General features: G+C 41.6%; 1 protein-coding gene across 2 annotated transcripts in view; it reads right to left on the bottom strand.

The window, feature by feature from the left end:
• Positions 1–27013, bottom strand: part of LOC149780933 (15-hydroxyprostaglandin dehydrogenase [NAD(+)]-like) — a 101757-nt gene that overhangs the window by 5707 nt on the left and 69037 nt on the right. The window contains exons 2-6 of one of the 2 annotated variants that reach the window (XR_016415173.1): positions 25676–25799; positions 19265–19377; positions 12680–12776; positions 11926–12009; positions 9715–9863 (exon numbers count right to left, since the gene is read on the bottom strand). Coding sequence is in view for 1 of the 2 variants with exons in the window: in XM_089938036.1 (XP_089794162.1) it covers positions 9715–9863; positions 11933–12009; positions 12680–12776; positions 19265–19377; positions 25676–25799 (560 nt within the window). In the remaining variant the exon portion in view is untranslated. The remainder of the gene's footprint in view (positions 1–9714; positions 9864–11925; positions 12010–12679; positions 12777–19264; positions 19378–25675; positions 25800–27013) is intronic. The other variant, XM_089938036.1, reaches the window with a different exon arrangement.

Genomic DNA, 27013 nt, shown 5'->3' with positions numbered 1-27013 from the left:
AAAAGTATTAGTAGTTCTCATGAGAAGACAATGGAAATATGACGTCGACAAACATACCTGCACAGCTCAGTGACTTCAAATATCAACTGCATATTCAACTATCATATTTGAGGATATGGATGACAGTAGGTAACTCCTGCTAAATATGTTGGAATAGTTTAAAACCGTGATTTTGCTCATTTAAGGCGATATTAGACATCAGCTATAATTTTTATGTGCATATTGCAACTGTGAACAATGGCAAAGCAATGGATATTACGCATGTAATAAATTTATTGGAAGGATCGATCACGTTGGTTAAACAGAACATGATCGACATTTGCTATGGAGAATTTACCAACATAAGGACCACAGTTGTTCATAGTAAACCGATTATATTTTAGGCGTAAACGGCTTTTACTGATAAGATAGCTTTGTAAAATGTATGAATTCCTTCTTTATTCTTAAGTATTTGATTAAACACCAAAATTTAAATACGGCAGTAAATTTGGTGACTCTAATAGTGATACGAAAGTAATACGGCTTTATATGCTTTGAAAATGGAAGATACAGCAAGCTGCACAAAGGAATACAAATCATAGACCAGTGTCCATATAGCGGTGAAAAGCTCTCTAATTCATTGTTCTCAATACAAATGTTGAGTTCTAACCAGGATAGGTTACATATAAATGATCCTTTGTTTCTACTAAGCGAACCAAAGGAAGTTTGATTGCTTTTAAGTTTATTATTGCTAGATGGTTAGATTTTAAGAGAATCTTGCTTGGGATTTGCTATTTCGCTATGGCATGCATATAGTTATAACTTGTATTTTTGTGCATTGATCCATGATTTCTGTCGCATGGACCCACTTTTGGATACATGTCATATTTATCATACTTTTCGCAAAGCTTAACATTAGTATGATATAATGCCGGTTTGGGGACAAAATCTGATATATCATCATAATTAGGTTCACCAAAAATAGATACCTCCACTGCCATGGGTTGTAATCAACGTGTGAATGGTGAAAATTATGCCATGGAATCGACATTTCAGTCAGATGTATCATCGGGATTTGGTTTACCCAAGACAGATAACGATCCTGTTTTTGGTACGCGACAGACGCATGCTGCAATTGTTTTTTGTGTCCTGGATTCTACATTCCACCATACTACCGCTGATGATTACATCAGTCAGAGCTCGCTAAGGACAATGTCCTCAGTATCTCTTCAGATATATTTGTGACCGTATTTGAGAGCTACAGTACCATCATCAAGAACGTATCTTTTGTCATTACAGCAGGAAAATAATACCATGTTTAACAAGAATGTGTATATATTGTAATTAATTGATCTGATAATATTCATCTCAGAGATTTTGATACCGCCCAACTCCGCGAGATAGAAATCATGCGTCAAAGTTTTCTTGACAACATTTTAAAATAATTCCCTTGGCACGCTTCTCTAAAATCACCCAATATAGCTTTACAGAATACATCTTGAAATGGAATTCGATAAATTCCGCTATAGGAACGGCTTTGGTTTCATCATGACACTTGCCGATCACATTTTTGTTAGAGTCATCGTAAAATTTGTTCGTCTTTGGGTAATCCGATAAGTTGAACAAATGTCGATCCGCGTACATGTCCGAGTATACATTGTCGGTCTTTTTCTTGTAGCATAAACTGTCCGTGTCTGTGAAAAACAACTTGGCGTTGTTGCCATAACGTGTCTTGATGTAAAACGTAGTAAAAACCATACAAGAGCAACTTCGACAGCTCCAACATGGTAAATCCGCAGTAGATGGGGTTGTTCATGATCAACTTAGGTCTTTTCTCGATGGATCTCTACTAGGTTTTCGTCAAAGATTTTTATGCTGACAAACCTGGGATCGGACACTAACTTATCTCGTCGTGTAGCATTGGTAACCAATGCTACGTAGACTCGCTTTCGGTTATTTTCTATGTAGATCAACTTGAAAAAGTGTATTTTTTTCTAAATTGTTTGTCACTAACGTTTTTTTTTAAAGGTGTTGGAACTAATGTAAGTCTCCAACTACTAGTACTTACTGAATTTTAACACGTGACGAATCTTAACCAGCTCGATTCCATGTCGTAAATTTTTATAATGCATCGTGTATCGATTCTTTCTCATAAGATTAGGCACCGACACATTGCTTCCGCAACCTAATCTCGCTTTGAGTTCAGCGTGTGTAGGCCCATCATCTCATCGGTTATCATTCAACTTTCAACCGCGATGTGATAATCGTTGTGTAAGTCATGTAATTCCGCTGGATCATACATGTCCACTTCGAGGAAATACCCAACCTCGTTATTGCTGTTTGACATTTCCTCGGTAAACTCTCAAGGTTCAGCCAGGAGAAATTTCATGAAGGCATCGGTAGTGACATAGTTCATCGTTAGAGATTATTATATAAATGGTGTACTTTGACTCACGATTCGGATCATAATCGTGTACATATTTGTTGTTAACGATGGAGTAATGACGTGTCATCACGCTGATACCCCTTGGACTCCTCATTCGATGAAGTTGAACATGTCCGAATCGAGTACATCCAGCGTTAAACCGTTGATTTTCTGCAATGAGTCCCACGACAACCGAGAGAATGAGTAATACCGAGCGGGATCTAATGTGTAATAGATTCAATCAAAGATCATTGAATTTCTTTTAAAATATGAGCGACAAATAATACATCAATGGTCAAGTATAAGTCGTGGTAATCTCCAGATGCGTTCATCCTGAACACTTTCCAAACGTAGCATGAATATTCCTGAATCGGTCAGTTTGTTGTAAGGTCCTGCCTTTGTAGGCAGTGACGTCTCATCGAACTTACACCAATACACCATTCCAACATATTCTCGTACGGGTAAATACTTTTTCGCATTAAGCACCCGACCAGGTCTTAATACTACGCCGAAGTGTCTATGTCTGTCTTTCTTTCTTTCTTTCTTTTTTTCTTTCTTTCTTTTTCACGACCTCCTCCGACCATGCCGCCATGAAATGCAAATTGTCGATGAATCTTAATTTACTTAACGAGAACGACATGTACTTTTCCATGTTAAATGGTATGCATTTGATCTTTTGAGAACATTTTCCAAAGTAATTATTATTAAACGAGAATCATTACTGCTTAAATTATGCATCCTCACTTGGATGAATTCAGCTTCTTAAAATAGTTTATGCTGCAGGCGTATTAAGCAGCACCACGATATTTTCCTATGTAATGCCAGTGATCTAATGCTCTTCCGCATATTGAGCATTCCACGGCAGTGTCAATATCTATCATGTCATGGTCGGTAAAAAATCACTTTCTTCGGATGTATCTTGTACTTGACATTTACCTCGGTTAACAATGTATCTTGTACTTGACATTTACCTTGGTTAACAGTGTATCGTGTACTTGATATTTACCTGGGTTAACAGACTAATGACACAGTTTTATACGCAATTAGGCCCGCGGTATAATTTTATTGGGCCGCTATACGCTTCGTTGACACACACGACCTTGTAAGAAAAAACACACGGCACACGTGCCTAATACACTCTAGTAGATATTTCCAGATTCCCCTCAATCTCAGCCATCAGGAAAACCGCGTGGTTGCACATCCACATCAAGTCCTTCTCGGTCGGAGGCTGCGTTAATATAAACTAAATCTACAGCCACACCATGGTTGTCACCGCCAGTCAACCGAAGCCGGTAAAAGCTATCGTTGTAACCGAATAAATTTATCCCGATCCCGTTTTGCTATTTAAATTTGGATATATCGTTGAATTGCACAGGAAATCTCTAACATGTCTTGAAAACGTGGCTTAATGATTACTTGCTCACCTGTGAACAAAGCTGATAACACCGAACACGTGAAACACCTATTGTAATGAATGTGCTCCGGTAGAGGCAATCACGCGCTGACCTTCAATATTTGGCTGTGTTGACAACAATTTTTTTAACACCAACCATATCTGCTTCGCTGAAATTTCTCTACGTCATCGGATGATTTTAAGTACACCACTCCCTCGATAACTCGCGCACATCGGGGTCCAGAAACATCGACCGCACTATAAGTGAGGCACGAGTTATCGATGGACCTATAAAATAAGCCCAAAACCAATAAAGTGATTGACGACATAACGGAGAAATAAGGGGGGACGTGTTTGGCAGAAGTTTTCATTGATAGCTATTTCACCAGACTGTTTATTTACAGTATACTGACAACTATTTATCATAAAACTTACATAATATATAATACCTTTAAACAGAGGTCTCGCTAGGATTTTAAAACTGGGTCTTTCTGCATCTGAAGTCAATCACTAAATATCAGTACATTTTCTCACTCGGCCGCTAGTCAAAACCTTTGAACTAGCCGCCTAGCTCTTGCATCATGTTCTTTTTTTTTTTTTGTACTCTTATAAAATGGCAACAGTACATCAAAGAGTCTTTCAGTCACTGAATTCTGTCATTGTAAATATCAGCACAGTTAACTGATAAACATATTTTCCCACAAAGCAGGTGGCTGAAACAGGACCGGCAAACCTTTGAATTTTCCCGCGCACCTATTACATGCGTATGGAGGACTCCCGCCTCAGTGATTTTCTGCGTCCCAGATCAAAAATTGGCGTCCAAACACGCGTAATTAAGCGTTTTCGAGATCTCTGAAATTAATTCTTCTTTAGAACTTGCAAATTTCAAAATATGGATTATATTTTTACGGGCATTAATCACCATTTTCGATGATAAAACGAGCAATGTATCAAGGTTTAATTTATCAATTCTTATCGTAATTTTTTCATGTTCAGCACATTTTAAAGACATTTTAAATACATTTCCTCTGGAAAAAATCGGGAGCCAAGATGGACACCGCGTTATAAGCGGGATCGCGAGTTATCCGGGCGCGAGTTATCAAGTTCGATTTTGTATTGATGTCAAAAGGGTTAAAAATAGCTCGTTGTCTATTAGCAAAGTTTGATTCGATTCATCCTCGTAAACTTGTTAAATACCACAAAGATGATCACATTAAAATTAATTCCACAATGTAACCGTAGTTGCGACGACATTACCTGTCTGATACGCACATTTGAGTCATCGTCGACTTTATCCAGCTGAATAGGCTCCTAAAAATACATTTCACAACTCTGATCAAAGGCGGCAAAGACTTTAAACCGCTGTCGAAGTTCATCCATCGTTATACTTAATATTTCTATAATTAGACGAAAATAACCATAGGACAAAACATGTACCTGGCCAATGTTGTCCTTCAACTAGATTATGTCAATCAACACAGACCTTAAACGGTTTAACAAGACTGTCGCGCTGGCCAATAACGATCTTTGTTACATTCCGGAGATACATCTTTCAACAGAACCAACTATTTATTATCGCGTCCAAGTCTACGTCAAACATCATTCAGCGATGTAAGCGAAATTGTCCCATTCGAAGCAAGCTAAACGTTTTAACCTTACATCAACTCAGCTAGATACATTTTATGAATTATTGAACCACATCACAAGATTACCACTACCAGGTTGAATGAAATTTATTAAGTTCAAGTATGTTTTCGAACGAATATTTGACGCGATTGGGTTACCTAATTGCGTTGCGATGTGTAAACCTGTATCTGGTAAAGATATTTCAGACGACTACGATCGAATATCTCCGAGGTGCTAGCACTCTAGTGCTAACATTAGATCAGATATTTTTAATACCTGCCGTTGGAATCCAGTGTTGCTCACATGTCGACGTAAAATATTTTGCGATTTTCGATGATGAACTTGAACCGAAATAATGTTGAGATCGAGCTCGAGTTGACTAAATCGACTCGGGTTATACGCAGACTAACATTGTTAACTACCGACCATCCGATGATGGAATATTAAAAATTAAATAAGATCACGAGACAATGTATTTGCTGCAAGAGCAGCGACTACCTGAAAATATTTTAAAATCATCTTAATTATAATGTATATCATATCTGATAAAACAATTTTCATCACCAACGTGCAAACTTGTAACGAGCTGATGGATGCGACCTGTAACGTCTACACGCTGCTGGATGACATCGATGTGGAGTTGGAACTTATTAGGGTTATCGGACGTGGGCCAGACTGAATCCTGCTGACTTTGGAGCAGTAGCAAAACAAACTGACAATGGAGTCTTAAAAGTTGAATACCACCGCGATACGACCATGAAGCACATTGCCTGTTGTATTGGCAGGGATACGACCATGAAGCACATAACCTGTTTTATTAGCAGGGATACGACCATGACGCAAATCACCTTTTTGTATTAGCAGGGTACGACCATCAAGCAAATCACCTGTTGTATTAGCAGGGTACGACCATCAAGCAAATCACCTGTTGTATTAGCATGGACAATCTTAAGCAAATATTGAGCGTCTCAGTTTTTTAAAAAGGTCATGTAATCACGAGCGGTAACATGGTGGAATGTCGATAACATGATTTTTTTTAAAAATCAAGTTCAGCATGAGTCTGTTGCTTACCAAAGACAGGGGTCGTTATCTGTTTTTGGTAAACCTAATTACAATTATATATCATACTGAAATGTCGATTCCATTACATAATTATCATCTTTCACGCGTTGTTTACAACCCATGACAGGGAAGTAATATGCTGTTATTTTTTGATGAACCTAATCATGATGATATACCCATAGCAAGGGAGGTGTCTGTTTGTGGTTAACTAATCATGATGATATACCCATAGCAAATTCGGTGTCTGTTTGTGGTTAACTAATCATGATGATATACCCATAGCATGGGAGGTGTCTGTTTTTGTTAACTAATCATGATGATATACCCATAGCAAAGGCGGTGTCTGTTTGTGGTTAACTAATCATGATGATAAACCCATAGCAAGGGAGGTGTCTGTTTGTGGTTAACTAATCATGATGATATACCCATAGCAAAGGCGGTGTCTGTTTGGGGTTAACTAATCATGATGATATACTCAAAGCAAGCGAGGTGTCTGTTTGTTGTTAACTAATCATGATGCTATACCCATAGCAAGGGAGGTGTCTGTTTGTGGTTAACTAATCATGATGATATACCCATAGCAAAGGTGGTGTCTGTTTGTGGTTAACCTAATCTTGATGATATACCCATAGCAAGGGAGGTGTCTGTTGCTAAATAATCATGATGATATACCCATAGCAAGGGAGGTGTCTGTTTTGGTTAACTAATCATGATGATATACCAATAGCAAAGGAGGTGTCTGTTTGTGGTTAACCTAATCATGATGATATACCCATAGCAAAGGCGGTGTCTGTTTGGGGTTAACTAATCACGATGATATACTCAAAGCAAGCGAGGTGTCTGTTTGTGGTTAACTAATCATGATGCTATACCCATAGCAAGGGAGGTGTCTGTTTGTGGTTAACTAATCATGATGATATACCAATAGCAAAGGAGGTGTCTGTTTGTGGTTAACCTAATCTTGATGATATACCCATAGCAAAGGAGGTGTCTGTTGCTAAATAATCATGATGATATACCCATAGCAAGGGAGGTGTCTGTTTTGGTTAACTAATCATGATGATATACCAATAGCAAAGGAGGTGTCTGTTTGTGGTTAACCTAATCATGATGATATACCCAAAGCAAGGGAGGTGTCTGTTTGTGGTTTATTAATCATGATGATATACCCATAGCAAAGTCGGTGTCTGTTTGTAGTTAACCTAAATATGATGATACACCCATAGCAAGGGAGATGTCTGTTTGTAGTTAACCTAATCATGATGATATATCCATGGCAAGGGAGGTGTCTGTTTGTGGTTAACTAATCATGACGATATACCCATAGCAAGGGAGGTGTCTGTTTTGGTTAACTAATCATGATGATATACCCATAGCAAAGGCGGTGTCTGTTTGTGGTTAACCTAATCTTGATGATATACCCATAGCAAAGTAGGTGTCTGTTTGCTGTTAACTAATCATGATGATATACCATAGCAAAGTCGGTGTCTGTTTGTGGTTAACCTAATCATGATGATATACCCATAGCAAGGGATGTGTCTATTTGTTGTTAACTAATCATGACGATATACCCATAGCAAGGGAGGTGTCTGTTTTGGTTAACTAATCATGATGATATACCCATAGCAAAGGCGGTGTCTGTTTGTGGTTAACCTAATCTTGATGATATACCCATAGCAAAGTAGGTGTCTGTTTGTTGTTAACTAATCATGATGATATACCATAGCAAAGTCGGTGTCTGTTTGTGGTTAACCTAATCATGATGATATACCCATAGCAAGGGAGGTGTCTGTTTGTGGTTAACTAATCATGATGATATACCCATAGAAAAGTCGGTGTCTGTTTGTGGTTAACTAATCATGATGATATACCCATAGCAAAGTCGGTGTCTGTTTGTAGTTAACCTAATCATGATGATACACCCATAGCAAGGGAGGTGTCTGTTTGTAGTTAACCTAATCATGTTGATATATCCATGGCAAGGGAGGTGTCTGTTTGTGGTTAACTAATCATGATGATATACCCATAGCAAGGGAGATGTCTGTTTGTGGTTAACCTAATCATGATGATATACCCATAGCAAGGGAGGTGTCTGTTTTGGTTAACTAATCATGATGATATACCCATAGCAAAGGCGGTGTCTGTTTGTGGTTAACCTAATCTTGATGATCTACCCATAGCAAAGGAGGTGTCTGTTTGTGGTTAACTAATCATGATGATATACCCATAGCAAGGGAGGTGTCTGTTTGTGGTTAACTAATCATGATGATATCCATAACAAAGTCGGTGTCTGTTTGTGGTTAACCTAATCATGATGATATACCCATAGCAAGGGATGTGTCTGTTTGTGGTTAACCTAATCATGATGATATATCCATTGCAAGGGAGGTGTATGTTTGTGGTTAACTAATCATGATGATATACCCATAGCAAAGTCGGTGTCTGTTTGTAGTTAACCTAATCATGATGATACACCCATAGCAAGGGAGGTGTATGTTTGTAGTTAACCTAATCATGATGATATACCCATGGCAAAGGAGGTGTCTGTTTGTGGTTAACCTAATCATGATGATATACCCATGGCAAAGGAGGTGTCTGTTTGTGGTTAACCTAATCATGATGATATACCCATAGCAAGGGAGGTGTATGTTTGTAGTTAACCTAATCATGATGATATACCCATGGCAAGGGTGTTATCTGCTTTTGGTGAACCTAATTATGATTATACGTCATATTTTGTTCTTGACCCGACATTATCTCATGCTACTCTAGTAGCATGTGTGAGTATTGCTTTGACCAAAAATATTTAGATTTTTCAAGAGGAAAAATAAAACCGCGCCTGAGATACGAACCTGACAGTGGCGATTTCATACTCCCCAAAAGCTGGTTTACAAGTTTCTGCTTTTTGGATGAAACTTTGTAAAACATTGAGAGAATTACATAACTTGATATCTTTAAAAAGTTTAATATTTAATCATTCGCTAAGACCGTACATAGTAATTACATGATTGAACGTGGTGACGTAACATACCCTAGAATAAGGGTAATACTCCTGCCACGTAAAATCGTCGCTAGAAACGGATGTTAACCTTTACATCTAGGACCTAAAGCTGCATAGAAAGTAAATCTCCTCTGATTGAGGAAGCACATCTTATTGAAGAGCTAGGTTCTGATTGGTTGAATGTCAGTGATGACGTACCGTGAAATTACTTATTATCCTACTGCTAACCTGATAACTCCAATTTTCTCAACGAATCCCTTAGCTGTCTCATAATCATGACAGACCTTCTCACTGATGTTTTTCGTCATGGGGGTGTCAACAAAGCTCGGACAAAGGATATTTAACCTAATTCCGTTGTCGATCGTTGTAGGGTTCATCTGCAACATTAAATACAAATTATATAAGCTTTGCCTTCAAAAATAAATCTAGAAATAATGATATTAAATTAAATAGCCATGGTTCATTTTATTGATTTTACAGTGGTTCCACATAAAGACCGCTCAATAGTAGGCCTAGAAGTTAGAACGTCCGCCTCGGATGCGAGAGTTCGCGGGTTCGAAGCCCGGCCGAGTCACACAAAAGACCGATACAAATGGTATAAGCAGCTTCTGCACTTAAGCTCAGCATTAAGAGGTTAATGTTAGGACTGGTCGGCATGGTGTCAGGATACAGTGGCAGGGTGGGACATGATGCTACATGTGTGCGGCATGATGCCCCAGTGCTAGACATCACTATAAACTGCCCCACTATAGACATCATAGCGTTATGACTGAAAAATAGTTAAAGCTACGTTAAAAATCCAAATCAAACACACACACAAGCACATACACATACACAACAAATTCTTAAGTACGAAATAGTGTAGACAAATTCTTTTTACTCCCGGATAGATACTTAAACGTATAAAATCCTATTGCTGTTGCAAAAGAAATTATCTTCCGGTTTGTTATGTAGGAGCACATGCATACAGATAGACTGTCCAAGACAGACATAACGATAGCTTCAAAGATGGATAAACGAGCAAGACAAGTGGATGGATGAATAGTTGAATAAATAGATAACTGCTGATAATTGCTTATCCCATTTCAGCCATCTGTACTTAATATTTTCCATTGAAAATAAATATAATATAACTGCTCATCCCATTTCATCCATTTCTACTTAATATTTTTCACTGAAAATGGATGTAAAATGTTTGGTTTGATTTTTAAACAAATAAATCCCTTAAAGTTTAGTCTTAAATAAATTAAGGACGGAGAACCCATATTGTGGTCCATGTGTATACGTGCAATTTTAACGATGCGTCAATATACAATTGCCTACAGTGTTTCCAGAAAATGAATACTTTGCTCTCTTTTTATTTGGTTTTATCTATTACTGCACAGCAACACATATAGGTTATACGGGGTCGGGGCAATTGGAATTAGATCTCTATATGAAACTGTGTCAATTGGCGTCATCATGTCCGTTGTTCGTTGTGTTCTTTTTATATGTTTAATGTGACTTTTATCCTTTTATTTGACAACATCATGATAAGAAATGAACTTATAGCAAACTATACAGGCCGTATAGTAGAACGCTTTGATTCCGCAAACTCGCTAGAGCCAGACAATATGTATTTTTTCAATCACATGATCTTTGTAATGCCCAAAATCAATTTTTCCATTATGCGTAATCGACAATTTCATATCATATCTACGAACTACACAGAAAACCACTAGGCCCATAATGTGTAAACATTTCTCGTTCTTAAAGTTTAGAAGCAATTGGAAAAAACGATCTAAATCACATATTCATATACTCGAGACAGTAAGAATACACGTTCTCGAAGCTCACATTTATAATTCTCTCTGATCGTGTATTGGAAGAGCGATTTAAATTAAGAAGTTCGAATACATGATGTCGAGTCTTGCATACACCATCGAGAGAGAGAGAGAGAGAGAGAGATTAAAACCACCGTTCCGATTTGCTGTCTCGATACTGCTAATTTAAGCTTTTAAATCTTACATTTCTGTTGTTTCAAACAAGTGATCATTTGATTTAGGCGACATTTCCAAAGTGCAGAGATTGCTTATTCGAACTTCAAATACGTGCATTAGAGCCTCGAGAACCTAAAATGTTTTCATGCTATGGACATTATAACCTGACATAATTCAATTACGCGAAGTGGGAGTTTCGATTTCGTATGTGGGGATCTCAACCGGACGTAACTTAGAGATCTTGTAATTGAAAATTATCTTCTGAGTCGCTTTGTAGAGTTCGTGTAACTGAGCTTCGAAATGCCTCGAGATCGCGATATGTTACCACGGTCTGACCCCAAAAGCTTGCTACAAATACTCCATCTTCTTGGTTCCCAAGATTCCCGGCGGTGTCATGAAGCAGATAATACTTCGGACACGAAATATTTGACAGAAAAAAAAATGATAGTGATTTACAAACCACTCACGGCCCAACATCGCGTGAAATGGACAACAGCAGCTTTCGTGGCCCCGTATATTGGAGAAAAGGGATTGGGATTAAGACCTGCAAATAAAATAGTAAAAAAGTAATCAATCTACATGTGTGTGTGTCTGTATTTGTACATATAATTTTACATTCGTACTCTACTGGATGATAGTATGTTTTGTGTTAAATATTAACTAAGCTTTGATAGCAAAGAAATTCTGACAACTTATGTCACGTGCTAGAGATGGTCAGGATGCTGGCTATATCTGAAAACTGTGGTGGAGGAAACCCTGAGAACCCGAATGAACCTGGAAGAAACTATACTCTTGATGGAAGTACTTGTTCATGCATGTGTCAGTTTTGGGATGGTTTCTGGTATTGAGCCCAAGACGGTAAAGGTGTGAAACATGTATGTTACAATGAAGATCACACTATAGCATTTGAGTGAATATTTAATGTATGCGTTTTGATGGCGGATAATATATAGGCTGATAGGCACTGAACTGACAAAGTATATGCCCTATGTTATAACCCATTACCCAATGCTTGCATCGTGCCTACCAATATTTATTATTCCCAGAACAGAACATAACGAATTTGCACTGTCATTTCTTGTGTTGAATTCGTTAACTTTTCAAATACACGATGCGTATTTTTCCCGCTTCATTGTCTTAGTATCCATAAAATTTCAGCCAGATTTTAAAAAATCCTATTAAATATGTACAAACAAGATGACCAATCTACTAACCTCCTGCCGACGCCATGTTGATGATATGACCACCATTTCCGCCCTTGTCTTTTCTCAAGTATTCTATAGCCAACTGCGTGCCATGAACAACGCCTTTCTAAAATAGAAAAATGAGGACTAAAATAACGAGTTCCTCGAAGGAACTGACCCTCTACTGTCCAGAATTAACATCCAAGAATTCAAGATAAGACAATTTCTTCTTTCTACTGTTGAGTGTTCAAATCATCTCTGGTAATCTTAAGCGATATGATTTTCAAATAGGCCCCTGTGTCATCCATATTGGATGTAAGACCATTTTCACTTAGAACAAACTAGGTTAGAAGACCTTTGGTGAAAACGTCTTGTTGATATGAATTCCGTTGAGAGGAATTGGTTACAGGTATTTTAATCTCTCAATTGTACAGCCATACATGAGGTCAGATCAGCACCTTTTGAATTCAAGACCAGCAAAATGACACATTTAGTCTGCTGATGAAAACCTCATGTCGACATGCAGTGTAACGTAGCAATGAGAAGATCTTCAAGTTGGATGCATGGTGGCCATATTGCGTGTTGAAAACGGTACCATTTTCAACTAGTACTAACTAGGTATCTCAATGAGTCTCCTGGCAAAGTCCAATACCAAGATGACTTTCAGTTCAGGAACAGTATCGCTAACAAGATTTTCAACATGGCTACTATAATGGACGTCAAATGGGCACCACTTTGATCTAGAGCCTAGAAGGCATCATAGTACATATTTCAGTCAAACCTCCACGTTGTTATGGCCACACATTCAAGTGGAGTAGCAATAACAATATTTTCATGATGGTGGGTAAGGCGGCCACATTGGATATCCAAGCGGAACCTTTCTCATTTAGGCTCAAATACACATAGCAAGGAGTCTTCTGGTGAAAACCTCCTGTCGACATGACTTTCCGTTCAAATGGAGAAGCGAAAATAAGACTTCAATATCGCTGCTATGGCCGCCATATTGCACTGATTGGTACCATTTTGCTTTGAGAGCTAATAGCCATCGTATAACGTGTTTTAGTGAAAACCTCATGTTCATAAGACGATTCATTACGCAGCAGTAGCGATAAGAATATGTTATGTTCCAGATGACACCAGTTTTATTTAAGATTAACTAAACATCATAAGGAATCTTTTAGCGAAAACCACATGCTGATATGAAAACGCAATCAGAAGGAATATCAACAACAAAATTTCCATGATGGCTGCAGTCTGAGCAGCAACATATTCATTTAGGAACAACTAGACCTTGTGCTGAATGTGTGCGTAAAGAGTCAAGTAGTTAGAATTAATAGCGATAACAAACTTATGCGATAACAACTTATGCGAACTGACGGATGCACGACAGACGACGGACGATAGGCAGCAGGACAACCCACCATTTAGTCTGATATATGAACTGTGGAACTAAGTGCAGCTTTGTTTCCGACTGACCCTATTTTGTTAGCTTGTCAACCATACTGCAATTTCCAATGACAAGAAAATAAATTTTAAAGCTAAAAAAAACAACAAAAAAAACCCCACAACAAAATGGATTTATTAGATGTTACCGCTCAAGATTTTAATCTGTTCATATGTAACATAAACATGGCGGTCGGTAAGAAGCTTACTGTTTCTAACAATATTTATAGAGCATACTGAGCATCGTCTAGAAATCATGATTCTATAATGGAGACATTATGCGTCCAGTTCGCTAATCACGGTCAAACACAAATATATCAAACACAATTCATCTAGGCAATTATATAAAACAATGAATATGTAACACTCGTATGACATTATAATGTTTAGTAATACTGACAATGTCGTTTCTCAAAGAACTAAAAATTAGGCATGCAACAGTGGGTTAATTTAGGTAAATGGAGTTGGTATAAATGAGTAAAAACAATATTGTTCTCACTGAACAAAAGATTTATTCTTAACATGAAAACGGAATTACTCGCATGTAACGTCGTACATCTTCAGAAGTATATTCTTGTTCATGGTTATGTTGCTACACATATCATAAACTACATTTGATCAAATAAAGTAAAACAAATCAGAGAATGCGGAAATCATGACGAGAAAAGAGTCAATACACAAGTTCTCAAGAATTTTTAGAAACGACCATGGGATTTGCAATTAGTTTATAACATCCTTTCCAAAGACACAACACCAAATGTGTATTTATTGGTCTATCTTTTCTTATCTTCCTTTTATTGTCTTGGAGTTGGATTACAATTTATTGCATACGACAAAACTGTGGTTTACTTGTATCATCGTTTATTGTCTCTAGGAACCGATTAAATGCTACTATTTATAATTGAATTTCCAGATGCAAAACCAGAGGGAAAACACCCTTGCTACTAAAAGTAATGATGTTGGCATGGCATCTGGTTTAATGGTTTCACGTGAGTAAATACAGCAAACCATCGCTTCCTGTATATTTGCTTATCAGACTGACGCTAATGATAGGCAAACACTTGTGTTAGCGTAAAGATATAGTTCCATATGTGGTCTAAGGTTGACATTGCCTGGGGTGGGAGTGGGAGACAAGCGCCCCAATCCTCCAAAATGACCCATACGGCCTGCGTCTCCTACTGCCTCTGTCAACTAAAATCCAGCTCCTGGCCTTCGCGAGTGGCTTAGATTTGAAGCCCGGCAGACCATGTTTTCTACTAACAGGAGAAGGGGTGAAGGCGGCCCACTGGCGCCTTAAAACCAGTTGCTTCGGGTAGATGGGACTCGTAAACCTTGGATGGTAGCTCATCTAGGAGAAGGAAAACTCCGATTCCAAACCTCTGCTGCCTTGTGGCTATACCCACTCATGGGAAAGGCTAAGGGAGTAAACCCCGACAGAAAATCCGGAGATGGAGTCCCTAAGGCGGTATGACATTGACTTCAACGTCATTCCGGCAACTCCTGCGACGCCATTGGTGCCAAGCTGTATCGGCATTCGTCGTTCCCTTGGGCACACCAGCTGCGTGGAGAGGGGGGATCTGCTGCATGGGCAACAGCTGATTCTCCATACCACCCTGCCCAGGCTTCATAGCTCCACTGGAGAGGACACTCCAGCGTCGTCGTACGGCGTCGGCACAACACGAGAAGTAGCAGTTTACCGGTTCTAAGTCAAAGCTCGATTGGCGTAGAGCTTGGCGCCAGGGGTTACTTCTGACGGTGGGAGAGATCATCAGGTCTCACTGGACAGCTACCGCCCGCCTCAAGCTGGGCAGCCCCCAGTCAGTAAGGTGCTGCCCGCCATGGCCTGCCTGCTTCACTGGGTGCGTGGAGCTTAGAGAACCATCTCGACAAGTGGGCCACAAAACTCTGCACCAGGAAAGACTAAAAGAAGAAATAAAAAGACTCCAACTCTTCGTTTTGCAACCTGGAACATCAGGACCATGTGTCCTGGATTGACCACTGACCTACAGCAGATCGACGATGCACGGAAGACTGCCGTCATTGACAGAGAACTCTCCCGACTGAACATCGACATTGCCTGCCTGCAGGAGACCCGACTGGCTGACAGCGGCACCATCAGGGAAGCCAATTACACATTCTTTTGGCAGGGGAAGCCTTTGGATGAACCTAGGCAGCATGGTGTAGGCTTTGCTGCCAAGAACACGCTATTCGCCTTCATTGAACCTCCATCATCAGGTACTGAGAGAATCCTTGCCCTCCGGCTGTCAACATCCTTAGGCCCGGTCAACATCTTCAGTGTGTACGCCCCAACCCTCTACTCCACCTACGAGGAGAAAGACAAGTTTTATGAGGCTCTGGATCAGGCAATATCCAGTATCCCCAACAATGAAAGCCTTTACTTACTAGGAGACTTCAATGCTAGAGTGGGAGCTGACCATGAGGCCTGGTCCACCTGTCTCGGCTTTTACGGAAGGGGTAAGATCAACGAGAATGGTCAGCGACTGCTGAAGATGTGCTGCTCCCACAGCCTATGTGAGACCAACACTTTCTTCAAATGCAAGGAGATCCACCAGGTGTCGTGGAGACACCCACGTTCATGCCACTGGCACCAGCTGGACCTCGTCATCACCAGGCGTGCAGAACTGGCCAGTGTCCTCCTTACCCGCAGCTACCACAGTGCCGATTGTGACACGGACCATTCCCTCGTGGCCAGCAAGGTGCGAATATTACCCAAGAAGCTGCACCACGCCAAGAAGACGGGTCACCCATGTATCAACACCTGCTGTGCAAGCAACCCAGAGAAAACACAGCAGTTCATCAGCAAACTGAAGGAAGCCCTCACCAAAGTGACACCTGATGACACCATTGATTCCAAGTGGTCCCATATCCGTGACTCTGTGTACAATTCAGCCATCACAGCTTACGGGAAGAGGAAGCGAAAGAATGTCGACTGGTATGAGGCAAACTGGGAGGAGATGGAGCCCGTGACTGAGGCAAAGAGGAAAGCCCTCCTGGCATACAAGGCTGCACCTAGCCCCAGAACTCTACAAGCCCTCAGGATTGCAAGGAATAACGCCCAGAAGACCGCCCGCCGCTGTGCCAACACCTACTGGCTGAACCTTTGCAACAGTATACAGACAGCTGCTGACACCGGGGATACAAGAGGAATATATGAGGGTATCAAAAAGGCGACGGGACCCCCCAGCTACAAGACCGCCCCCCTCAAGTCCAAGGCGGGCGAAGTCATCACAGACCAGGGGAAACAACTGCAGCGATGGGTTGAGCACTATCTCGAGCTATATGCAACCCAAAACAATGTCACTGGAACTGCCCTGGACGCCATTCCAGACCTGCCTGTCATGGAGGAGCTAGACACACAGCCCACCCTGGAAGAGCTCGGAAAAGCCATCGATTGCCTTGCCTGTGGGAAGGCTCCTGGAAGCGACGGCATTCCGCCTGAAGTCCTCAAGAGCGGAAAACCAGCACTGCTCCAGACCCTACACACACTCCTCTGCCTTTGCTGGGAACAGGGATACATCCCACAGGACATGCGTGACGCCAACATCGTCAATTTGTACAAAAACAAAGGAGACCGTAACGACTGCAACAACTATCGGGGCATCTCCCTCCTCAGCATCGTCGGAAAGGCCTTCGCCCGTGTCGCCTTGGCGCGCTTGCAGATCCTAGCCTCCCGCGTCTACCCAGAGTCCCAGTGTGGATTTCGAGCCGGCAGGTCAACTGTAGACATGATCTTCTCACTACGTCAGCTGCAGGAGAAGTGTCGCGAGCAGCGGATGCCCCTCTACATTGCCTTCATAGACCTGACGAAGGCGTTTGACATGGTTAGTCGGAGTGGACTCTTCAGACTCCTGCAGAAGATCGGCTGCCACCCACGTCTGCTTGCTGTCATTATGTCGTTCCACGAGAACATGCACAGCACAGTGTGCTTCAATGGCGCAACATCTGAAGCATTCCCAGTCATTAGCGGAGTCAAACAAGGCTGTGTCCTTGCACCGACGCTCTTTGCCATCTTCTTCTCCATGCTTCTCCAGTACGCATTCAAGGACTGCAGCGAGGGTGTGTACATCCATACCAGGGCTGACGGCAAGCTGTTCAACATCGCCCGTCTCCGTGCTAAGACTAAAGTCACAGAGGTACTCATCTGTGAATTGCTCTTTGCCGATGATGCAGCCTTGACATCACACACGGAAGATGGACTTCAGCAGCTGGGATGCTGCCTCTCCCATGCATGTAAGGAATTTGGACTGACCATCAGTTTGAAGAAAACGAATGTCATGGCACAGGACACAGACTCCCCTCCCTCTGTCTCCATCGATGGGTACAATTTGGAAGTTGTCGAGAACTTCACATACCTCGGGTCTAACATCTCCAGCTCACTCTCCATTGATTCTGAGGTGGGCGGCAGGATTGCCAAGGCAGCAGCAGTGATGGCCAGACTTAACCAGAGGGTCTGGAACAACCCCAACCTCACAGAGAAGACCAAACTGCGTGTCTACCAAGCGTGCGTGCTCAGCTCACTTCTCTACAGTAGCGAAACATGGACCACCTATGCAAGACACGAGAGGAAACTCAACAGCTTCCACCTGAGATGTCTGCGGCGCATTCTGCACATCCAGTGGCAGGACAAAGTACCCAACACAGAGGTTCTAGAACGCGCCAACATGAACAGCATGTTCTCCATACTCAGCGAGAGGCGCCTTCGCTGGCTCGGCCATGTCAAGAGAATGGACCCAGGTCGCATTCCCAAGGACCTGTTATATGGGGAGTTAGCAGAAGGTGCACGACCAACTGGACGACCATATCTGTGCTACAAAGATGTTTGCAAGAAGGATATGAAGACAGCAAACATCAATGTCAATGACTGGGAGAGCTGTGCAAACAACCGTTCCAGCTGGCGTCTAGCTGTCAGGCAGGGAGTTCAAAACGCAGAGGAAAAGAGAAGGATAAAGCAAGCTGAAAAGAGAGCTAAAAAGAAGGATAAGCAAAAGCGTACTTTGGAGCTATGCCATCGTCTCCCGTAGACGGACGGATGCCAAGATAGTTCCATATATTATTTCATTCAATACTGATTTTAAATTATTGTATCGTTCTTCAATACATAAAGAAATTAAATTTAGCCAAATAAATAGTTATCTCGTTTCGGAAACTTACTATGTTAACATCTATTACTTTCTCCCACATCGGTGCGAATTCACCTCCAATGCCTGCATTGTTGACTACGATGTCCAAACAACCAAAAGCTTTCTTTGCATTTTGGAATAAATCTGCAAAATATGACGATAGGAGCAAATCAAGATTTTGTCCACACAGTGGTTGAAAGTTACCACATACATATTCGTACTTTGAAAGAATTGATAAATACATAAATGTACATAGAAAGTGGGGCTACACACACACACACACACAATCACACATACATAACTGTGGCATTAGCAGTTCCAAGCAAAGATGTAAAACAAGGATGGTTCCTTATTATGCCAAGGAATATTTAGTTCCAACATTTCCTAGAGATTATTATATGATTGTATGCATTGATATATTTCATCTTGTATACGCACGTTCTCGGTTCTTTGTTGTGTTTCATGATCTTTTATTATCCATAATCCGTGTTTTTATTAACCTTATGTAATCTTTTCTGAAGAGGTAATAACGTCAGTCGGTCATAGGACACACAAACACATAAAAACACATACATACATACATACATACATACATACATACATACATACATATACACATACATACACACACACAAACATACATATATTTATATATATCATCCCTAGCTGAGATATGGGTCAGATACTCTTTATCCCATGAAGTAACCACCCGCAATACTGCCAAATCACCCGGGGGTAAATTCTTAATGTAACAACATCCGTAAATGTTCGTCTTTGTCTGTACAATAACGTATGGTAGCGATTTATTTTATCTTCGGTTTGACACAATTTATCTATGATCTAATACAGCACTTTCTCAATGAACTATGATGACTATTGTTACATACCATATTGGCTTGTGGCATTACCTGATAATGGCCACTGAATTCCACGCACATGTTTACCAGAGTTATATTTTATCAAAGATAGATACGAATATCTCTACTGTCCTCAAGCTTAACTTGGACGGTGCCATAAGGAAAAAGAGACCAGGGAATAGGGTATGGGGGTGGGGGAAAATGATTGGATTTGTATTTGTGTTTGAATGAAACATTTGAGTAAGATGGTGTTGCAGGAATATGTATAGCAATGAATGCATTGTGCTGTAAAGCTTTATTTCTTCTAATAAAGGCAAAGTACAATCTACTTATCTAGATAATACCAAACGTTGCATTGTGCCTTTGGGAATGTTATCGTGATAAAAGATATGTTCTGAATGACATTTACCACTTTCAGCACGACGAAACATGCAGTTTGATTGGTAAGTAAAAAAGTCAACAAAACATGACCTTGTATCAGTGCCTTTCAGATCTATTTGTCGATAAATGCAACTCTTTTCTAAGCAGATTGGTAGGGGGGGTCTTTACCGCGGTACAGTATTTCTTATGAGAGATTCTGCTCTCCCCCGACCTCAACCACCCCTTTCTCTTCCATCAGTTAGTTAGTTAGTTGGCATCCGTTAGTCTCGAGAGACGATGGAACTGCGCCCATGAGAGATGTTCTGGTTGGTGGTTGTGCAACGTCTGCTGTGGCTAAGTAGTCCAATGCGGGAGTGGCAGTCCCTGCTGCACTTGCTGCACTTGAAGGTTGTGTCAGGTGTTGGTTGAAGCTACTTCTTCTTCCTCTGCGATCGTCTTTCATCAGCTAGCAAGCGTTGCTTGTCCTCTCCGGCTTTCAGACCAGTGATCAGAGCATGTCGCCAGCCTGATCTGTCTAGAGCGAGCTCTTCCCAGGTGTTGACATCAATATCAAGGGCTTTCATGTCATGCTTACAGACATCCTTGAAGCAGAGATGTGGCCGTCCGATCGACCTTTTGCCAGAGGCGTATTCCGAATAAAGAATGTCTTTGGGGATCCGTCCGTCAACCATCCGACGTACATGGCCCAGCCATCTGATGCGGCGTTGGCGGAGGAGTGTGATCATGCTGGGAATCTTGGCACGCTCGAGCACCTCGTTGTTTGTTACTCGATCGCTCCAGGTGATCCCGAGTATGCGTCGGAGGCATCGCATGTGAAAGGCGCTCAGTCTTTTCTCTTGTGAGGCGTACAGAGTCCAGGTTTCACTGGCATACATGAGAGTGCTTAGCACGCATGCACGGTACACGGTGATCTTAGTGTTCATGGTCAGCATGCTGTTGTTCCACACTCTCTGCGACAACCTGGAGAGAGTTGTTGATGCCTTTCCGATCCGCTTGTTGAGCTCGGCATCGAGCGAGAGGTTGTTGGTGATGGTAGAGCCGAGATATATGAACTGACTCACCACCTCAAGTTCGTAGTTGTTGATGATGATGCTTGGGGGGAACGCGTCCTGAACCATCACGTTTGTTTTCTTTAGGCTTATGGTTAACCCAAACTCATCACATGCTTTAGCAAAGGGGGCCATCAGGCGCTGAAGCTGAGCTTCTGTGTGGGTGGCTAGAGCAGCATCGTCTGCGAAGAGCATGTCCCTGATGGTTACTTCACGCACTTTGCTCTTTGCCTTCAGTCGTGCCAGGTTGAACAGTCTGCCGTCTGATCGTGTGTGCAGGTAAATCCCTTCTGTGGACGTCCCAAGGCGTGCTTGAGCAGGACTGCGAAGAAGATGCCGAAGAGCGTGGGGGCAAGGACACAGCCCTGTTTAACTCCACTGCGCATGTCAGAGGGTTCGGATGTTGAGCCATCGTACTGCACTGTGCCTTTCATGTCATCGTGGAAGGACTGAATCATGCTTAGCAGCTTTGGAGGGCAACCAATTTTCGCCAGGAGTCCGTCTCTGCTGTCCAGATCGAATGCCTTGGTGAGGTCTATAAAGGCCAGGTAGAGGGGTCTGTGTTGTTCTCTGGATTTTTCCTGCAGTTGCCTGACAGAGAAGATCATGTCGATTGTGGACCTCTCTGCGCGGAACCCGCACTGCGACTCTGGGTAAACTCTGTCAGCAAGCGTCTGCAGTCTGTTCAGGATGACGCGTGCGAAAACTTTACCCACGATGCTGAGAAGTGATATGCCCCTGTAGTTGTTGCAGTCGCTTCTGTCGCCCTTGTTCTTGTACAGGGTTATGATGTTAGCATCTCTCATGTCCTGAGGCACTGCCCCCTCGTCCCAGCACTGGCAGAGAAGGTCGTGCAGGTGTGTGAGAAGCACGCTACAGCCACACTTGATGAGTTCTGCTGTGATGCCATCCTTCCCTGGGGCTTTAGCTAGGGACAGTTTCTCTAAGGCCTTCTTTAGTTCGTCTACAGTAGGTTTCTCATCCAGTTCAGCCATGAGAGGGAGGTTTTCAATGGCGTTGAGGGCATCATTGTTCACGTGGTTCTCTTTGGAGTACAGTTCGGAGTAGTATTCCACCCAACGCTCCATCTGCTTGCCCTTGTTGTGGATGGTATCGCCTGCGGCAGACTTCAGTGGTGCTGTCAGGTTCTTCGTGGGACCCATTGCTTTCTTTATGCCATCGTACATGCCTCTGATGTTTCCAATATCTGCTACTGACTGGATACTCTGACAGAGCTGAAGCCAGTATTCAATGGCACACTGCCGCGCTAATCTCTGCACTTTGCTTCCGGTAGACCTGTATGCCTGTAGTGTCTTCTGACAGGGGGATCGCTTGTATTGTAGGTGAGCACTGCGACGCTCTTCTATGGCTGGCATGAGTGTGGCAGAGTTAGCCTCAAACCAGTCATTGTTCTTTGATTGCTTCTTACCAAAGATCCGTGTGGCTGTGCTGTATACAGTCTCTCTGATGTAATCCCATCTTTCTTTGGCACTGCCTTTGGGGGGTTCTGAGTCAAACATCTTGGAAAGAGCATATGTGAATTCCTCAGCCTTGTCTGGATATGACGTCTTGCTCACATCAATGCGTGGCTGACCCTCTTGCCTAGACCGGTGGATCTTCTTTGGATGAAGCTTCATTTTGCAGCACACCAGCGAGTGGTCGGTGTCGCAGTCAGCACTGTGGAAGGTACGTGTAAGAAGCACACCCTTCATGGCTGACCGTCTTGTAATGATCAAGTCCAGCTGGTGCCAGTGTTTAGACCGGGGACGCCTCCAAGACACTTTGTGCTGTGGCTTTGTCTGAAAGAATGAATTGGTGATGCTGAGTTCGTGGCACGAGCACATCTCTAGAAGTCGCTGCCCATTCTCATTCATCTTTCCAACACCAAACTTGCCAAGACAGGAGGGCCAAGAGTTATGATCGGCACCCACCCTAGCACTGAAGTCACCCAGCAAAATCAAGTTCTCTTTCTTGGGAATTTTGTCGATGAGCGAGTTTAACTCATCATAAAACTCATCCTTGGTATCTGTGGCGGATCTTAGTGTGGGAGCGTAAACACGGATCAGGTTGACAGGCCCGTTTGTGGTGTGGAGGCGGAGGGATAGCAGTCTTTCATTTCCTTGTTGGCAGGGTTCTATCATTCCCAGCAGAGTGTTCCTGACGGCGAATCCAACAACAAACTCTCTGGCTTCATCTGCACTCTTTCCTTGCCAGATGAATGTGTAGTTCTTTTCTCTGAGGGACCCAGAATCTGGTAGTCGTGTCTCCTGTAGTGAGGCGATGTCGACCTGGAGCCTTGCAAGTTCGTCGTTGATGACTGAAGTCTTACGAACATCACTGATTGTCTGGAGATCATCTGAAAGCCCAGTCAGCATGGTCCGGACATTCCAGGTACCTAGCTTGAGGATTTAAGTCTTCTTTTTTATTTTTATTTTGTTATTTCTTGGTGCAGTAGTTGCAGTCCGCTTGTCAGGTACTCGCGTACCTTAAGCCTTACGCACCCAGAAAGGCAGGCGAACTGTGGCGGGACGGTACCTTATTGGCTGGGGGCTGCCCAGTTTGAGGCGGGCGGTAGCTGTCCAGTGAAACATGTTGGTCTCTCCCACCGTCAGAAGCAACCCCTGGCGTCTGGCTCTACGCCAATCGAGCTGTGACTTATAACCGGTAAACTGCTGCTTCCCGTGTTGTGTCGACGCTATGGAGCGAAGCTGGAGTGTCCTCTTCAGGCCGCAAGCCTGGGAGGGTGATATGGAGAATCAACAGATTATCCCCCCTCTCCACGCAGCTGATGGATCTAAAGGAAAGGACAAGCCGATACGTCATGGCACCAGCTGCTCGCAGGAGTTGCCGAGATGACACTGAAATCAGTGCCAAGTCGCCTTAGGGACTCCGACTCCGGATTATCTGTTGGGGTTTACTCCCTTAGCCTTTCCCCTGAGAGGGTATGTCGCAAGGCAGCGAAGGTTTGAAATCGGAGTTTACCTTCTCCTAAATGGGCGACCACCCAAGGTTAACGAGCCCCATCAGCCCGAACCATCTGGTTTTGAGGCGCCAGAAGCTCGCCTGTCATCCCTTCTCCAGTCAGTTTAAACAGGTTCCGCCACTCGTGAAGGCCTGGAGCTGGATTTGGTTGTCAGAGGCTCTATCAGACGCAAGCCACTGGGAGATTTCCAAGGGAAGTGGGTACTTATCTCCCACAACCGCCCCCGGCGATGACAACCTTTGATGACAATCCATCAGCAAGCAGTTATTTTAGCACACGTCCGATATGTTTGCCTCAGTAACGAGTATCCTTCTCTGGCTTCTTCCATTTTTAATATCACCTCATGCAAACGTCTGCACCGTCAAATGCACTGTTTTAGAAAGTGTTGTACTTATGAAGTGAAATTGATGCATTAAAATTATTGGAGATTTGCGAAGAGAGCGCTCTGTATGTCTTTCTCTCCATATATATATATATATATATATATATATATATATATATATATATATATATATATATATATATATATATATATATATATATATATATATATATAATGAGAGAGAGAGACATCTGATATAGACATAGTGAAATATGTATTTATGTGATTCCTAAAATTATATAATGTTATCTTCTCATTGATAGTGATATATATATATATATATATATATATATATATATATATATATATATATATATATATATATATATATATCCAAACTGTGTTACACGAAGACCTTTCCACACGCACCAATCCCTTGACACATATGCTTTTAACACTTTCTACAGAAGATCGTATAATTGGATTTCTCTCTCTCTCTCTCTCTCTCTCCATAAATATAGACGTGTCTGTGTGTCCACACACACACACACTTGGAATTATATCTATCTGTATGTCTGTCTGTCCGTATGTATGTCTGCCTGCCTGTCTGTCTGTCTGTCTGTCTATCTATCTATCTATCTTCATAAACATACACGTGTCTGTGTGAGTGTCCATACACACACACACACACACACACGTGCGCACATGTGTGCTCTGCAGCATTAGCTTACACTTGAGAAAAAGAACATATGAAGTGAAGTCAAAAGTGAAACATTATTTTTGCTGAACACAAGTATTAGCTTGCTCTTTAAAACTTGGTCTATTCTGACATCAAGAAAGAAGTACCTACTAGTCATTTCATCAAATGATGTCACATCGCATGGTACAAATATTGCTTTTCCGACGCCATATTGTGACGTAAATTCTTGTATTGTCTGCTCTCCTTGTTTATGGTTCAAGTCTCCTATTGCAACCTGAAATTAAAAAAAAATAATGGATTCAGGTTTAAATAATGCCTACTGTACAAACATAACGTTCAACGTAACAGAACAGTGCTTGATTTACACATAAATATACAGACTGTGGCATCAAACGAAGCCGTCTGCTTTGCAACTATTTAATACATATAGAAAAAATACCGTGTTCCATTTACTTTATCATTTTTGAGTCATTTTAATATGGCAAAGTCATGTAAACTGTCAAGTATCTAATAGGAAGGAAGGATGAGGTTGTGCATATGAACAAAACGAAATAACAAGATTTGATAGTTCTTGGAAACAGATGGCAAGCACAATACTATACTTGCTGACATGTTAAAACAGACATAAATGCATACATATTATTTCAGTAAAACTTGCTGCTCGTTCTTTAAGGTATTTGGCTTAATTTAAGAAACTTAAATCATGTCAGTTTTTAGGACCTAACATAATGAAAAGATTATTTCCTTCTTCTGTGCGACATCTATTTGTACAATGGAAATAATAGGAACCTATTTAAGAAAAAGTCTTTCTAAATATATATATATATATATATATATATATATATATATATATATATATATATATATATATATATGATTCCATCTGGTCTCAATGCTCTAAATGATCTGTTGTAAGTCTGGGGAATTGGAGTAGAGAGTAACCAAGAGGTGGACACGTTTGTTGGTGTTCTTGGATTTATATTTCAAAAGGCCTCGCCTATCGAGGAGTCTAGTTTTATTCATAGCTTCCTTAATGTAACTTCTTTTGTATCTTCTCATTATATGGTGCCCCGTGAGCTCTCCGAGTCTCTTTTCAAAGATGCCAGGAATAGAGCTTAAGCATTTGGGTCATAAGGGTTTGTTGTTGTTTTGGTTTGTTTTTGTGTTTTGTTTGGCGGGATTGAACGCCATTTTTCAGCACATGATTGGCGCATGCCGTACGAATTATTGTAAACGTGCTGCGGGAGGTAACTGGTCTGAAGTACATACAAGTGAGAGTGAATTAATTTAGAATAGAGATCAGTTTCTATATAAATTCTCTTCTATCACTTTAACATTTTGTACAGTATTAATGTTTGCTTTCCATGTATGCTGCAGAAAGATATCGTGTCCAGAACACTTCTATTATGACATACACTGAGCATGTCTACATAAGCAAGAATTTGAACTGCTACCAGACATTGGCGCAGTTCAACATGCTTAAAACCC

This window comes from Sinohyriopsis cumingii, chromosome 16 (assembly GCF_028554795.1).
Source record: "Sinohyriopsis cumingii isolate HCF-2022 chromosome 16, ASM2855479v2, whole genome shotgun sequence".
NCBI lineage: Eukaryota > Metazoa > Mollusca > Bivalvia > Unionida > Unionidae > Sinohyriopsis > Sinohyriopsis cumingii.
Note: the sequence above shows the minus strand (reverse complement) of the source record. Positions and strands in the feature narration are given on the sequence as shown.